Source organism: Telmatherina bonti (genome assembly GCF_933228915.1).
Source record: "Telmatherina bonti genome assembly, chromosome: 6".
Classification (NCBI taxonomy): domain Eukaryota; kingdom Metazoa; phylum Chordata; class Actinopteri; order Atheriniformes; family Telmatherinidae; genus Telmatherina; species Telmatherina bonti.
This window is the reverse complement of record NC_136624.1, coordinates 26966949-26983056: the sequence shown is the minus strand read 5'-3', so window position 1 is coordinate 26983056 and position 16108 is coordinate 26966949. Positions and strand designations below refer to the sequence as shown.

At 36.6% G+C, this 16108-nt stretch overlaps 1 protein-coding gene across 1 annotated transcript in view; it reads right to left on the bottom strand.

The window, feature by feature from the left end:
* The window catches only part of pparg (peroxisome proliferator-activated receptor gamma), a gene marked incomplete at its 5' end in the record, with an annotated part of 28748 nt that extends 12934 nt beyond the window's left edge, over positions 1-15814 (bottom strand). Inside the window, 2 exons of the mRNA XM_079241768.1 lie at positions 257-550; positions 15766-15814. Coding sequence (XP_079097894.1) covers positions 257-550; positions 15766-15814 — 343 coding nt within the window. The remainder of the gene's footprint in view (positions 1-256; positions 551-15765) is intronic.
* Between the last annotated feature and the right edge of the window lie 294 nt (positions 15815-16108).

Sequence of the window (16108 nt, the reverse complement as noted above, 5' to 3'; positions counted from 1 at the left end):
ACAGAAAGGAGGACAGTCAGATACAATGCAAGGTTGTTGGAGGGTTATATTAAAGGTTAACGCTTTTGGATAAATCTGGTTTCTCTAAATGCATTCATTTCTAACCCGTTGTTAGTTCCACTGTAATGTTTTCAGTCCAATATCTCAACAAGTTTCTCATTTATTTTTACCACAGTTGAAACATTCTCAAATGAATAATTCTTCATCCAAGGATTTGCAGCAATGATTCTGCTACAGAGAAACAAGCTGTACTTACTGTGTGTGTCTGGCTCTATCCTGTAGCTGTGCATGTTTGTGTAGTCCATGTTGGTGAAGTGTTCCTCACTCTGTGGTGGACTGAGGTCATAGGGCACACCAGCAGATGAGATGGAGGATATAAGTGGAGGAGACAGGGAGGAAGGGATGGAGGAGGAGGAAATGGAGGCGTAGTCTGATGTAGACAAATGCTTCATGTCCAGGCAATGGGGGCCTTCGTCCAGTTCTGGCAAGTCCACCGTGCTCAGACTGAAACCAACAGGCCAGGCAAGGAGATGCTGGGTGTCCACCATGTCTGCAATGCAGAGAGAAGAGGCGAGGAAGTGTTAGCGCATTCAATATGATATTGCAAAGCTGGCAAGTGATATTATATCATGTGCCGACTTTATGTGGCCTTGAAACAAGAAAACAGTAGCACTACAATCGCGGGACGGGAAGGAAGTGGAAAAGCTGAAGAGACAAACAAAGAGAAAGGGGGATAGGATGAAAGAGAGACACAGAACATAGGAGAACCAAGATCACGCAAAGCTATTTCAAACCCACATGGAGGATTCCACAGAAGGTTAATCATTAAATATGTCTGCTCAGAAAAGTTCAAACTTTAGGGCGTACACAAACTCCCATACAAACACGACAAGGAGTACCCGCCGCCCTCCAGCTCATTCTTGCAATCTGTCTGTTATCTAGCAAACAGGGAGGCAGATTGTGTCACTGGGAGTACAAGACGAACTCTGGAATTCAGGAACGTCTCATCTGCTCAAAACATTGCCCTGTTCTAATGCTGTTTGGGTGGCTAATGAAATGATTGCCCAGCTAAAGGACACTGAAAGCAGGTCAAGGATGTAGGACCTGCTTTTAAGTGGAACACTTTCTGAGAGCTGGTTTAGAAATTGAAAATCTTTAAGTCTTGAACAAGAAGAGGAATAACAATAGGGCCATGCCATACTTCGTATGGCTCGGACCCTAATTAGGTTGAACTGGTGTCACAGCAAATATGCAAAATGTAAAATAAACTGCGATGTTCAAGTGACTTACATGTTTTTAATACAACTTAGCCGTAGCTAGGGAAGCTTTAACTGACTGACACGGACAAACAAGTTAGCAAGATCAATTAGCCTTGGTCTTTCGATTGGATTTCATTACGCAAAGAGCAAAATAAAAGCAAACAAAAGCATTGTGTTTACTTTTTAAATACACAGTTTCCTTTTTGGTCCAGATAAATTAACAGACTTGAGTGACTCCAGTATTTAACACAGTCAGACATTGGAAGAGAAACATCAGCTGAGTTGATCAAAGTCTTCTTGTCAGGGGTTACTTGTGTCCACATGCAAGCTGCCAGATAGACAGTGATGCACACAGGGGTAAGTTTACACAAGGTTGCGACGTAATGTAAAAATTCATATTGACATGCTGTCTTTTGTTTTGATTGATCTTTTGGTGCTTTTGGCCTGTCCTGTGGAACTGAGGGGTAAACAGATAAGTGAAGTTGGAAGTAGGAAAGGGTGCAAGAATAAAGTCATAATTTTGGACATTGTTTTTAGTTTATTTTTTTAATATATTTTTTCAATTTTTATTCATCAAAATAAATGTTTCCCCCTTTCACATCCTTGTTGCCCAACCTGCTATTCTGATTTAGAATTATTATTTTGTTTTGGGGTGTAATGCATGGATAACAATTTATACTAACACATTTGTAACAGGTTTAGGCTTTTTTTTCCTTTCTCTTTTTTCTATTTGTCTTGTCAGTGAATGTCTAGAGCTGTGTGTTTTTAAAACCAATAAAATATTAATCACCAATAACAGAAAAAAAAACTGGTTGAATGTTCGGGTTTATTTTTCATTGGTCGCTTAATAAATCCACGATATACAAGTGCAGTGTTTTTCTCTGTCAGGATGAGGGATGATACTCATCTATCTTCTTTGCAAATAAGTAGCATTCAAAATTATTTTTGTATTTTTTTGTCAAGCAATTTAATTTTTAAATTAGAAACTTTTTTTTCCTTTTTGAAAAAACATAATTTCCAGCATCTTTATGCGTTCAATCTGACAATTTCTTTGGATTTGACCTTGACATGTGTACTTTAATTTATTTATTAATTTCTTCTATGCTAATATTTTTAATAATCTTGCATTATAAAGTTGTTCTGCCTCAGCCTCATTGTATAAATCTGATGACAATAAAGATCAGGATCAAATTTGAACTGAAGTAACAGAAAAGGAAAACGGCTGCAACAGTTTATAAATAATCAATAAAGCCAAAGGTCTGCGAGCAAAACCACCTGATCTGCCAAGTAACCTTTATAACCAGCAAAGATCTCAAAATAAACCTCTACTAATCAAGCTGAAGTGCTTGACTTGGGAGGGGGAGGAAAGATGGTGCGAAAAATGTAGAGAATTATGCAACCGGACAAAACTAAAATAGTAATGCTCAGATGGCACAGAAGCACCAGGTATAAAAATGACTTGAAATGGCTCCAAATTACTCTGCAAAACATCCCTGTGGAACAAACATCCTCTTCTTCCAACTACATATTGTTTCCTTTTTACTTGTTTGGAATGTGGCAGTGAAAATCAGCGGGGGTCTACTTAAAATTCACATGGACTGTGGCATTGTTCCATAATGAGAAAGAGTTTGTGTGTGTGTGTGTGTGTGTGTGTGTGTGTGTGTGTGTGTGTGTGTGTGTGTGTGTGTGTGTGTGTGTGTGTGTGTCTACATGCAGCAGCTTCCACTGCCTTGGAAGTTGACGACTATTAATAACCAGAAAAACCTGGATATTTTTCCATTTGCTGGCCAGCTACCAGCTGATCTAAAGCTAAAATAAACCAAGCATTAGAGCAACTTGTGCTCTGCTTGGCATCAAGTCATCGCAAGTCTCAAGAGGTGAAGGGCAAGAGAGATAAAGCAAGAGGGGTGACCTAGAGTGAGTCCCTAGACCACTTAAAGGCCTCAGACTGCACCCTGGAGACACTAAGAAAAAATATGTTATCTTAGACAATTCATGTTCTGTGTGCAACATAATTTGGAAAGAAAAAAAAAAAAAAAGGAAGGAGGCTGCAGCCTGGCAGTTAAAGCAAACTGCTTAAATCAAGTCATAACTGAAGGTAAAAAGTTTAGACTGAAACGTCTGTCCTCAGATTGTTCATGAAAAGAGTGTCATGCAAAATCCATTTAAATGCAATAAATTTGTGTTCTGTTGGAAAACAAGCTGTCAGACATTATAAAAGGAGATAAATGAGTAGCAAGGGATATGTAGTGTGTCCTGCATTTGAAAAGGCGTGTGCGTGTCAGCACGTGTGTAACTGTTGTGCGAGTGTCAGTCAATTCTCAGATTTCCACGTGTCAGAACTCGATTTCTAGGCAAGAGTACAGTATGTAGGAGTACTTTGTATTATCTATTGCTTCAGTCATGACATAATAGAAAGATACCAACAGCAGACTGGCAGGTAGGTCTGGCAAGTGCCTTGCCTGCATGAGCCAAGCTCGCACTGTCTCTGTGTATACTAACAATTTGACTGAATGAAACTTTTTTTATGCAAAATATATAAAAAGATATGTCAATTTTACAACAGTGGGAGGAGATCGAATGAAACTGTGCTGATGCTGAAGCTGCATTAAAACATACAAATGAGTAACTAAGTTGTTAGCTTTAAGAGAGGCAGTGCTCCGCAAGAGTTTTAGCGAAAGAGACAAAACCAAGAAAGTGGGAGAGTGGGTGAAAGCTTTTCTTAAGGGAGAGAATTGCAAAACGAATGCAATGTTTTTGATGTTTATGTTTCTTAGCAGCAGCTATGACATTTTGCTCTGTTTTCCAAGAGTTTGGAAACCTCTAACATCACCAGGCAGCAAGATTCACTTAACAGGCTGAAAGAAAATGCAGGATGAAGAATAAATGAGGATTTTAGGACGACAGAGAAGTTAAAACAGAGGACAGTCTGGTATACAGAGTTATGTGAAAGACACAAGAGAGAACCTGCTCTGCTGCATTCAAGGCCTTAATGCTCTTATCTTCTCTGTTTAAATAAAAAGTATGCACCTTGTTTCAGGGTGAGGACTGAACTACCCTTATCAAACAAGACAATCAATCATTCAAAAGCACTACTGGAAGCATAATGTATAAAGCTTTTCTGAAACTCTAAAGAGTATTTCCCTTTGAGTGGAGGGTGTTGGTTTGTCTTTCTTTTTTTTTTTTTTTTCTTCACCCAGAAAGTCATTTATTTGATCACAGTTGTTCTGTGAATGTGTTGAATGTGACAGGGAGAGAAAGAGAGAGTACGAGAAAGAGAGAGAGAGAGAGAGAGACCGTGCACCGTTCTGTGACTTCCTGACCTCTTCATGTAAAGCAGCATGTGGTTCAGTGTCAGTGACTAAAACAAAGATATGCCCGCCTGCACGTCTGCTTCATAGTCCCCACTATTTCTTTGAAAAGATACGTGTGTTTGATTTTTTTTTTTTTTTTTTTGCCCGGTTAGCTCTGTATCAGAAAGCTGTGGGACTCTGGAAACATTGTGTATTATAAAGACACTGTTTATTTGACTAAGCAGCGTCACTCATCAGGTAAAATGTGCAGCATAAATAAATTTTTTTTAAAAAAGTAAAAAAAAAAAAAAAAGAATCCTGCTTCACTCTTTAGGAAACTGGCACTTTTTCTGTTTCTCTGCTGGTGTGAAGCCACGAGAGGCAGGTATACCTGAAAGGGCCTTCCCCCTTCGCATCAACAGCAGTGGAAAACAAGAGCACCCAGGGTGTCAAGAAGAGGTCTGGACTGCCCTCTCTACAGAAACGAGAGTCTCCTCTCCTTTAGAAACCCACTTGATGGTTGGTACTTAACTTGCTCATAAAAATATCTTCAAAGCTTGGCGCTGAGGGAGGTTAAAAACCACAATCTTTGTCTGCTTGGCACAACTATGAGTAACAACACACCCAGACAATCTGTCTCAGATTTCAGTTTAAATTTTCATGATTGTGTGATTTTTTTTTTTTTTTACCCGATTTTTCTTTTTACACATTGACTCAACTGAGGTCAGATCTTTTAACAGACCCACCCATCCACTAGTGAATACTTTGCTGGTGTTTTTTTTTTTTTTTTTGCCTCAGCTATGTCTGATAAAAACAGCACACATGCTTACCTTACAAGAAATACACATCAATGTCTTTAGAATATGGAGCCGCCTCACATGACCTAGTCTTTTGGGGTGAAAATGTTTCTGAGCTCATTGATGCTACAAAATATGACATTGCTCTTGCACAAACACAAAGGCAAAGCCCACAAAGACATCAAACATCTGAGAGAGGATATTCTAAGGTCAAAAACCAGTTGTCCTCCAGTATCTCCCTGATACACACCAATGCTTACTCTGATAACTATCAGATGTAGCAGTAAACTATTTTAATAAGATAACTGTAGCTAAAAACATCATCTTGTTTCAGCATAACGAAACAAGATGAACTGACTGACAACTATCCTCTCACAAAGATTCCCACTCAGGACACAGGATCGTCCACTCACCCCGTTTCTTCCCGCTTCAGTTTGGAGAATATCTGGTGTCAGCTCAGTGGTGAGCGTCTTAATGTCAGTGGCAGTGTCAGGAAAGGAGAATGGTGTGTGTATGTGCGTGGTCATGTTTTTCCTCAGGAAGTGATGACCAACAGAAAAGGAACTACATGCATTTTCTCTCTCTGAAAGAGTCTGGGCTCAGCAGAAGTTCAGAGAACAAACTATCATGTGGTCTGTGTGTGTGTGTGTGTGTGTATGTGGTGCGAGTATGTTTCTTCTATTCTTATTTCTTGATAGGCAGCTATTACTACAACATAGTAGACTACAGACTGGTGTACATGTGCCCATGTACTTTAGCATGTTTTCTGGTAAACAAGCATTTTATTCTGTATGTTATTGGCTGCATGTATGTGTGGGTGTGGGTGTGTGTGTATGTGTGTGAGGTGGTAGACATCAGATGCAGATGATTTCCTGTTGCTTCACACTGACAGGCAACCTCCTGGTTGCACTTCTCTCCGTCCTCTCAGTCACTCACTACCGATGTGACAGAGGTGACGCATTCACTTATCATGAAATAATAACTAAAACTAACACAACACTAACAAGCTAACTGCATGACTTTCTAATAAGTAAAATTTGTACAATTTATGGTCCAACTGATTGTATTAGATTAAAAATCCACTGCTAAAGTGGTTCAGGGGACCAACTTTACACACATCTTTATCTAACAAAAAGAGGTTAATCTAAAACATTTTAGTTGACAAGTTATCTTATTTACGTTGTATCCTGACTTAATGCTTTGTTGACATTCTGTTGATTTATAGAGTATTTTATCTGTAATAGATTCCTCTGTTATTATCAAAACGGAACTAAAAAAATAGCTTAAAGGTGAGAAAAACCAAACTTTTTTTTTTTAACATTGACATATTTAGGTGATTTTAAACAAACAGTAGCAGTATACAGTATACTGTATTCTTTTAAAACAGTCTAATGCAACTAAAAAGACGTCAGCAAGTCAAGCATGTGAGAAGTGGTTCTGTCCTTTTGATTGTGGTTACTTAAAACTTCTGCCTCCATCTGCATTTGTGTGTAGTTCACGTGACTACATATAGATTCAGAGGAAAAAAAATGCAACAAAGCCTTAGTTATTCCACATGACAAAAGAAAAAGCCTGAAATAAAAACTTATCAAGGAAATGAGACACTCCAAGAAAAAAAACTCCAGTGACTCCAGAGCATCCCAGCCTGTGTTTTCCATGAAAGATCCACTTGAAATGATGTTACTGTTTTTGAAAAGGGTCAAGTTTTGATTGCTGTGTCAAGAGGTTTCACATTAACTTAACAGAAGCTTTCACTACTTCACTCCCATATCAAGTGTCCACTGGGACATTAACCAGTCTCCCCAGTGAAAGGTAAACGAGAGAGATACAGCACTTAATCTTTGCAAAGGTAAAAGATTATTGAGGAGGTCAAAGGAAGAATATTATTTATAAATAATCTGTGAGATGAAGCAACAATAAATTGGGTAAGCATTGTAATGACTAAAAAAGCAGGATTTCTGTTTGTACGTGTAATTGTTAGAATTAATTTCTTTTTTTGTTGTTCCACAAAGCTGTGAAAATGCTTAGCTTCTCACTATGACACACCTACCACAATTCTCCTCAATTTGAGAAAGATACAGTAGTGTAGGTGTGAAGGCATACACCTCAGGGACAAGTTGAAACTGCGCTAGAAAAGCCTCAGGTGTGGGGAAAAACTCACACAAATGACTCATCTGATCAAGTGCAGTTGTTTCCCAATCTATCAACGGCTGGTGATCTGTATCTTTTTATATAGTTTGTTTTTGTTTTTTAATGTAATTCTAAAAAAAAATGCATGTGTATGGGCTGTGTATACTTATGAGTTTATTATGAGTCAGATTTCATTGTAATCTCTTGTAGTATTAACATTCATTTCCAATAACTGTTTTTTCAGTCAATTTTTTTAATTTTTTTTTTAAATTTTTTTTAAAAAGCTGCATTATTAGACATTTCTGTTTTTAAAATTCACATTTGGGACACACTTTTTCCAAAAGAAGCATCTGAATTTTTTTTTTTTTTACAAAATCTGTGAGATCACAATCATGAGAGAGTCCATCTTAGCAGGTTCTGGGGTTTGCGGCAAAAGCAACAAATTCTGGTCCACGTATTGGAAGATAAAATAACTGTTTATCCAATCTAGAGTTAAATATAATTTGGAGGTGCTTGCCCAGTTCCAAGTACCTTCTATAAAGGGCTTTTTCAGATGGTTCTGTGTAACAGACCAGCTGCAATGTTGGATGGGCTCATTGGATAATCTAACTCTAAAACCCTTAGAGTGTAACGCCATCTATATTACAAAGACTGAGAAAGGTTGACTTAAATGCAAATATCCTTAAATTGCAACCAATAGCTAGCCAAAGGCAAGTCAGCATGAAACTAAGCTGCATGGGTCAGTGATTTATAGTATTAATTAAACAGTATGTAATACAGTACATACAGTGTATTGTCTACAATGACAAAGAACCATAAAAACCGTAATCATTAGAGAACCGTAAAAAGTTGAGGGATGTTTAGTTCTAAGAAATCTAACATATCTTCTAATGTCCCTTCTGCACTAGCATGTTGTGCTTTGTTGTGCAGGTGTAACTTGTACATCCTGGCCATCAGTAGGAAGTCATGTTTGCGGTTTGATCAAAGTGCTTTACTGTTTGTTCAGATACTGGCAACACAAAACACTGAGGAGGGTGGGGGCTTGTGTTGCTGCTGAGTCTCTACATTGGTTTGATATATAAGAACTTAAAAACCTGAACACATTTAAACAAACTTATCTCACTCTACATTTAAATATAAAAAAATTAGAATAGTTCTTAACTGTTTTATGCATCATGTATCTAAAATCTGGAAGCATTGAGGGCCAAAATGAAAATGTAGGGGAAACACTGACCTCAAGATTTTTGGGAGAAGCGGTTTTCAAGAAGGTTTCTGAGAGATGTGGCTAAAAAGTTCAATAAAAAAGTGGTCTCGGTCTTTTGATATAAAAGCAAGAAGTGAATTTACCAAAAAGTTGAACTACTTCTTGCAACTAATTATCATTTTATCTGTTTTTCTTTATATTCATAATGTGTCCAGTAATAATACAAACAACCATTAAAGATTCTAGGTGTACCATTTAAAAGTGATGCGGGCACATAAATACAGTAATTAAATGCTTATTTCTTAAGTAAATGTGTATTTATATGGCACATTTAATGATAAAAAATCACAAAGGGCTTTACAAACACAGAACAACAGTATCATATTTACAGCTGCAGTGTGCCTTCATTAGAGATATGTGTAAAATGTGATATACATATATATATATGTATATATATATATATATATATTTAACCTGACAATTATCTGCTGCCATTCAAAGACAGGGCTTGTTAGATACTCATTAAAACCTTCCAAACAGTGGTGTTCAGCCTGTTTTCAGAATGTAAACCGGACTTGTAGCAGCGGAGGTCAGTGTGACTATATTTTGAATATATATTTTTTTAAACAAAGACAGACTTTAGTTGCTTGTGTTTGCACATGCAAGGACACACAGGAACACCAGAATCTAAAAACTTTAACTATCTAAAGTCAAAGAGCCAAACTGCACAAACATGTGGCAAAAGAGTGACGGAGAGTCAGGGAGAAATGCGAACCGATGCTGTTGTGCCATAGATGTCTTGTGCATTTGTGTCTGCTTTGAACGCTGCTTTCTGGGAATCTGAGTTTTCACAATAATCTGAGGACACGAACTTCTGCCTAATTCCCTTAAATAGTTGTGGGTTCATCATTGATGATTCCCTTGAGCCTTAAGAGCTTCCTCAGTGGATAAGGGGAAGGAGTTGTGCATGCTGTCAAGGTCTTACACACACACACACACATACACACACATTCATATCCCACACCCCCATGCAAAAACATGTATGTACCATTTACTCTTGTCTAAAGTCATGTGTGTGAAGCACAACTTGTCCCTCTACTCTGATTTATAAAGAGAGAGAGAAAAAAAGTCAACTTTATGTTTCAAAGACAAATATGCCCACACACACAGGCACACACGTCAAGTGTAAAAGAAGGAAAACAGGGAACAATAGGCATCAGAGATGGCACAAAGAAGAGAATAAAGATAGTAAAAATTACAAGTGAAAATGAGTCCAGATAATAACATGCAATAGGGGCCATTGTTGAAGTTCTGTGAGAAATGAAGCAGTAAAAGTCTGTGTGTAAACTGTGTACTGATGTACGACCGGAGTGAGAGGAGGCCAATGCAGTAGGAAAGGGGAGAGGTACATGTGGGAAGGGTCATGCCCTGTTCCTTGAAGTGAAGAGGAAAAGACGGGAGTGTGCTGCCTTCAGCTGCTGTTTAGCTGCACAATAACAAAGCAACACATGGCATGCCTCTCATTCACAGAACTTACTGGAAATAGGTTTGCTGGGGAAGCTATGCACAGAAGAAACAGATCTTGAATTGTCTGATTCAAGGGAGACTTACAAAAAGTCAGAGTTGGCTTCACAGCTGAATATCTCCTAACTTAATCTCAGGTGCAGAAAGTGGGTCAAAAACATATTAAGATGATGTACAAATGGGCTGGATTGCAGATTTCATCTCCAACACTGAGCAAAATGTAAGAGATGGTTTTCAAAGAGTTAAAATATTAATTTAGAAATAAAGAATGGTTTATCAACTGTTTAATTTACATTGGGTTTTTTTTAAAAAGAGAGATATAAAACATAGCAAAGTTTCTAACGTAATCTGGTGATGCAACAGATTCACATAAAGACATTACAGTGAACAATTATAGATATGACAATTTCATCTGCATTACCACTACTGATTCTGGTCCTTTGAGAGACACAATCCAGCAGGTTGTCTATGTATCCCTGCTCCAACACACCTGACTCAAATCAATGAATCCTACTGCTGAACTTTATTGACTGTTACGTCCATTTGATTTCACAGAGGCGTGCTGAGTAAGGAATACAATTAAAACTGGCACAACATTAATAACAATTATCAATAATACTTTTACAACAACAGCTTATTATTATAATTATTATTATTATTATTATCATCATCATTATCTCAATTTAAGCTTGTGTCTTCTGCAAGGTCAAACCACAGTCTGAGCATCACTGCTCAGGTGTTGACTTCTGTTGTTTTCATGTAATGAATATTACATATATATATATATATATATATATATACATATATATATATATATATATATATATATATATATATATATATATACATATATATATATATATATATACATATATATATATATATACATATATATATATATATATATATATATATATATATACTTTTTGCTTACTTATGGCATGTTTAAAAACAAAAAATGATCCATATATTTATCTAAATAATATTATATCATGCCAGCTTTATTTATAGCTCTTTAAAACAACCACAACTGAACAATTTGCTGCACACAAGAAAAATCAAGATAGAAAATAAAAGCAAATATGAAAATAAAACAACAGACGTAAGAACAGCAAAAGCAGAAAAAAAACCCAAAAACAAACTAAGACATTAAAACCAATCAAAACAAATATGGTCACATGAAAGAAACAAAGACTCATCGTCGCTGAAATCCAAAGAAATCTTTTTGATCATTCTATTAGCCTTACGTGATACACCCAATAATAAAAATTTTCCACAACGTAGAAGTTGGGTTGGGATTACTGCTACATAAAAATATTAGGCCGATACCTCTGTACTGTCCCTGTTTCAATTTGACATTTGTAGGGACATTTATATGGACATTTTTGAAGTCATGTATTTTCTCAGGCTGCTTTAATTGAAATGATCTACTGACATATCCTAAAATACCTCTCTATACATATGAGCAAAATTACTTTAGTAACTGTAGTGGATCTCCACTGTACCAGTAGCAGCAATATAATACAAATGAGCAAACCCAATTGTCCATTAAAATATTTCAAATAGCAAACATACAGTTAACAAGTACACACTTCCCCGTTGGATTTAATGGGCAAGAGTGTCCAAACCTTTGACAGATAGTGTATGTTAATGCAACAAGAAAAAAGACCTAAAGACAATTCCATAAAGAGAGTAGCTAAAGTTTACTTTTAAGATTATGTGTCAATGTTACAAATACCTGCTTATGTTTTATTGAGGGGGTGGATTACACACATCATGCATCAGTCCCAGCATGCATGACGAAATGATGTCTCAAGCAATGGCATTTTCAGAGAACCAACTGTAAACCCTGCACACATAAAGTCTGAGTCATTCTTAAGTTCCCACTGGACACTAAGGCTTTGACCCGAAGGGCTGCTGTTTGCTCCCACACAATTTTAAAAGGAAAATTAGGACAAAGGTTATTAGATATTCCTGTTTGTTGACTAATTTCTGTGCTAAAGTGCAAGAGGACTTATTAATATAAGAGTACTTGTCTGTTTATGTGAATTAACACACATGTTTATGATCAAGGATAGATTAACCACAACTTCAGACCCTTACAAAGTTTTTTTTATCTCCATGTTTGGAGTTCGTAAACTGTTTTATCTAATTTAACACTATTTGAGAGGAAGCAGAATTTGATATCAATATCATATAAATATGGCTAAATATGGCACACAGGCTGCCATTCTGTATGCTACAATGCTAGATAAGACAGGGTAGAAAAAATATATATCTTTGTATAACATGAGTCCAGTTTATACCAGTCTGGCTGTCATAAGCAAAAAATGTGTCCCATTGTTCTTTCTGCTTTGACACCTCTGGATTCACTAATTGACAAGGATTCTTAATCTCAATGCCCATCATTTATCCAGCACATGATCTTGCTAGGCCTGCAATGAACTGGCAACCTATCCTAGGTGGAACTCTGCCAGCTAAATGCTGGGATAAGCTCCAGATACTCTGCATATATGGCATAGAAAATGAATGGATGAATGATTTCTCTAACCTTTGGACTTATTTAAACGGACATACGATATTCTCTTGAGATAAATAAATAAGGTAAATTTGTGATAGCTAAAATAATGTAGAAAAAACAAACAAACAACAAAAAAAAAAAGCTGAATCATTTCTAAACCGATTAGTTGATAAGCAAGTAAAAGATCAATAAATTGTGTTATTGCATCAATTTCACTTTCACCACCTGAAGCAAGCGTGTGTAGGTATAAAAACTAGGTAGCCTGTGCACGTCTTAATGTCTGAACACAATGGAGAAAATATTACTTTGGAGGCCAAAAAAAACCCTATACTGTCAAATTTAAATAAATTTTAGACACATTCGGGGTGGCATCATATTCACAGCTTGGAATTAAATGTATTTTGCTCATTCAGATGTGCTCAATGCAAAACTTGCTTTGATGTCATTGCGAACATGACTTACTTTCAGGCGGCAGGTGTTGTTGTGATAACAGTATGGATGCTGAGACATGCGGCAGACTCTGACTGAAAAATGTACTTTCTTTTTTTATAAAAAAAAAGCCCCGTGAGCATGTGCAGTCTGTTCCACTTTTGAAAAATTTTGCTTAACATTGAAATACTAACATGAAAAAAGTTTGCAAAATTAAGACAGACGTTTTAATCTTTTCTTGCATTCACTACTATTCCAAAAATCAATTGATTAAATAAACTGTAACAAACACAAAAAAACCCCCAAAAGGTTTGGCCATCAGTAGGTGTTCAGTATATGAAGGAGGATATTGTGGTTTGACAGTGAGCTGCAGGCATAGAGGATGAACAAGAACTGAAAAATGCTTCATTTGCAAACAATCAGTTTTCCCCAAAACTTTGCTTCATATCAATAAAGTCGAACCTCGCAGCCAAAATGTTTCCATGGACAGTAAATGATGGAAGGATTGGCCAAGAAGTTCATAATTAAATCCAATTTAAAAAAACAAAAAAACAAAAAACTATTTGATCCCCTGCAAGGCTAAAATGCTTTAAACATCACCGTTAAACTGATAAAACAGAATCAAAGGTGAGTTTTGTATTTTTTATTTTTTTTAAAGCTCAAACTAACATTTATAAAAAGCTGAAATATGTCATAAACAAATTAAGATGTTTACGGTACAGGGGAAAAAGTGGTTAATTATCTGTGGGCTGATCCGTGTGTCATTTTCTTTCATCTGGGTTGTTATGCTGTAACAGAGGGGCAGACTTTCAAGCCACCTTTCATGCAGTGATTACATTTGGCTTTTACACGGGTTTACAGGTTATTTCTTATTGCCGCAGCAGATAAAACTACTGCTTCAGCGATTTCAAATTAACACAGATTCTCAAACAAACATACAAAATAACAACAAGAAAACAAGAAAATACTCGGTGGAGAGAAGTCTGTCAAAACCTGAACAGAGTAAACTAAATCTTTGCTAGGAGGTACGTTAACAACAAGCATGACTTTCAGAGTGTGTGATGGATCGCCAAAACACTGCAGAGGTGTTTAAAGGCACTCCTTCAATTTATGACAACAGAGCAAAGTCCAAATCTCTTCTAGTCATTCACTCACACACGCACATACACATGCTTTCACACACCTCACTTTAAGAATTATATAACTGGCTAAGTAAATAATTCGGCAACTAACAATGTATCAACACACTCAGTTTTGCAGTCACACTATAAGCTACTTATACAGCGATTACAAGACAATTTGACCAAAAATACGGGTCTCCCTGTGACTGGTTTCTGGGTTTTCACGGACGTTTCTGTGCTTCAACACGACTTTCTAGATTTAGCACATGAAAACTCAACTAATGTGACAGCTAAGAAAATTACTCCGTTAAAATCAGATGTTGTGACATTAATTTGACGAAGGAGTATTGCTGATCATGCAAACAGTCCCTTTTAACTTCTCCTTATTTCTCAACCACAAAATTTATCATGGCTTTAAAAGTAGCCACGTTACATCAATCATGACATCTTAACCTTTGGTGAACTTCAGACATTTATCTTTCAGATAAATGTCTAATAATACAGCAAGTTTCTGATAAGTATTATTGCTGAAACTTCATTGTTAGGAATTTATCTGTAAACGCCTATAACAAATGATGTTGTGATTTATTGCTTCTTTGACAGAGTTCTTGGTTTTCATCTTTATTTATGAGTATAAGAAGCCCTTACAGCACAATGACAAAACAAACGTGTAGTTGATGCATCTTGCAACTGTTTTCAAATTTCCTGTCATAGATGCATGGCTGGGTTTTAGTGAGATTAGTGCACAATTAAAATAAAGGGGTAGAGACTTTAAAATAGTTCAAAGTTGATAATCCATCAAGGTGAACACGACAATATTGATTTATCATGCTGTAATAAAGTTATATTGTCTGCTCCTCCAGCTTTGTGACTACAAATTGTTTGATTAAAATCAAAGCAGAAGGACCATGAGCATAGCAGATTCACGTAAATGAATGGAAAAAAAAAAAGTTGAGATTTGGCTCCTAAGATGGGAAAGTGCATATGATCACAACCATTTTATTAATATTATATATGCCTACATGTTTTAGCAGCTTTCATACGATCACACATTATCTTACAGAATAAGTGGAACAATGCAAACGTGCTAACAATTCACCGATCAGTCTTTCATCTACATTTGTTTGTGCCACAATACGGTGCAAATAAGGACACCTAAAAGTTGGCATAATCGATCACAGAGTAGCATAACTCTAATAAATCAGTGTTTGTCTCTGAGTCTGTATCCACATTATTGCTGAGTCATTACCATTACTTTTCAGTCAGTTCAAAAATACAGGACTGCCTAAATGCTGAGTAATAACTGCACATTCCTCACATGACATGTGAGATGAACTCATGATTAGTACATATATAGGGGAAATCACCTCTACTTAGATAAACGTTGATTGAGTTTATTGTGCAAAATTAAAATAAATCAGTAAATAAAAAGCTCAGCACTGCGAAATCCAGAAGGGGGCAAGAAACAAATCATCTCTTGCACTCACCTGAGCTTTGTGCAGATTGATGGTTAAAATCTCTGCCTGGTGTTTGCATGTCAAACTAACACTCACTGTGGCCCAGAGACACACTGGACAAACACCTGACTGTATGGCAGTTGTCAGTGCTGTGACCGCACCTCCCCTCTCACCATCACCACCCCCATTCTGCACGCCAACGCTTGCCTGTCACTGCAAGGTGTCCACCATAGCAACCACTGCACCTGTCTATCTCATAAGTATTGATATATTTGGCCAGTTACACAGTACAATTAACAATATCCCTTAATGTAAATGTCAGGTTTTTTTAAAAATCAAATTAGATAACATGAACAGATAGATATCTGTTTTA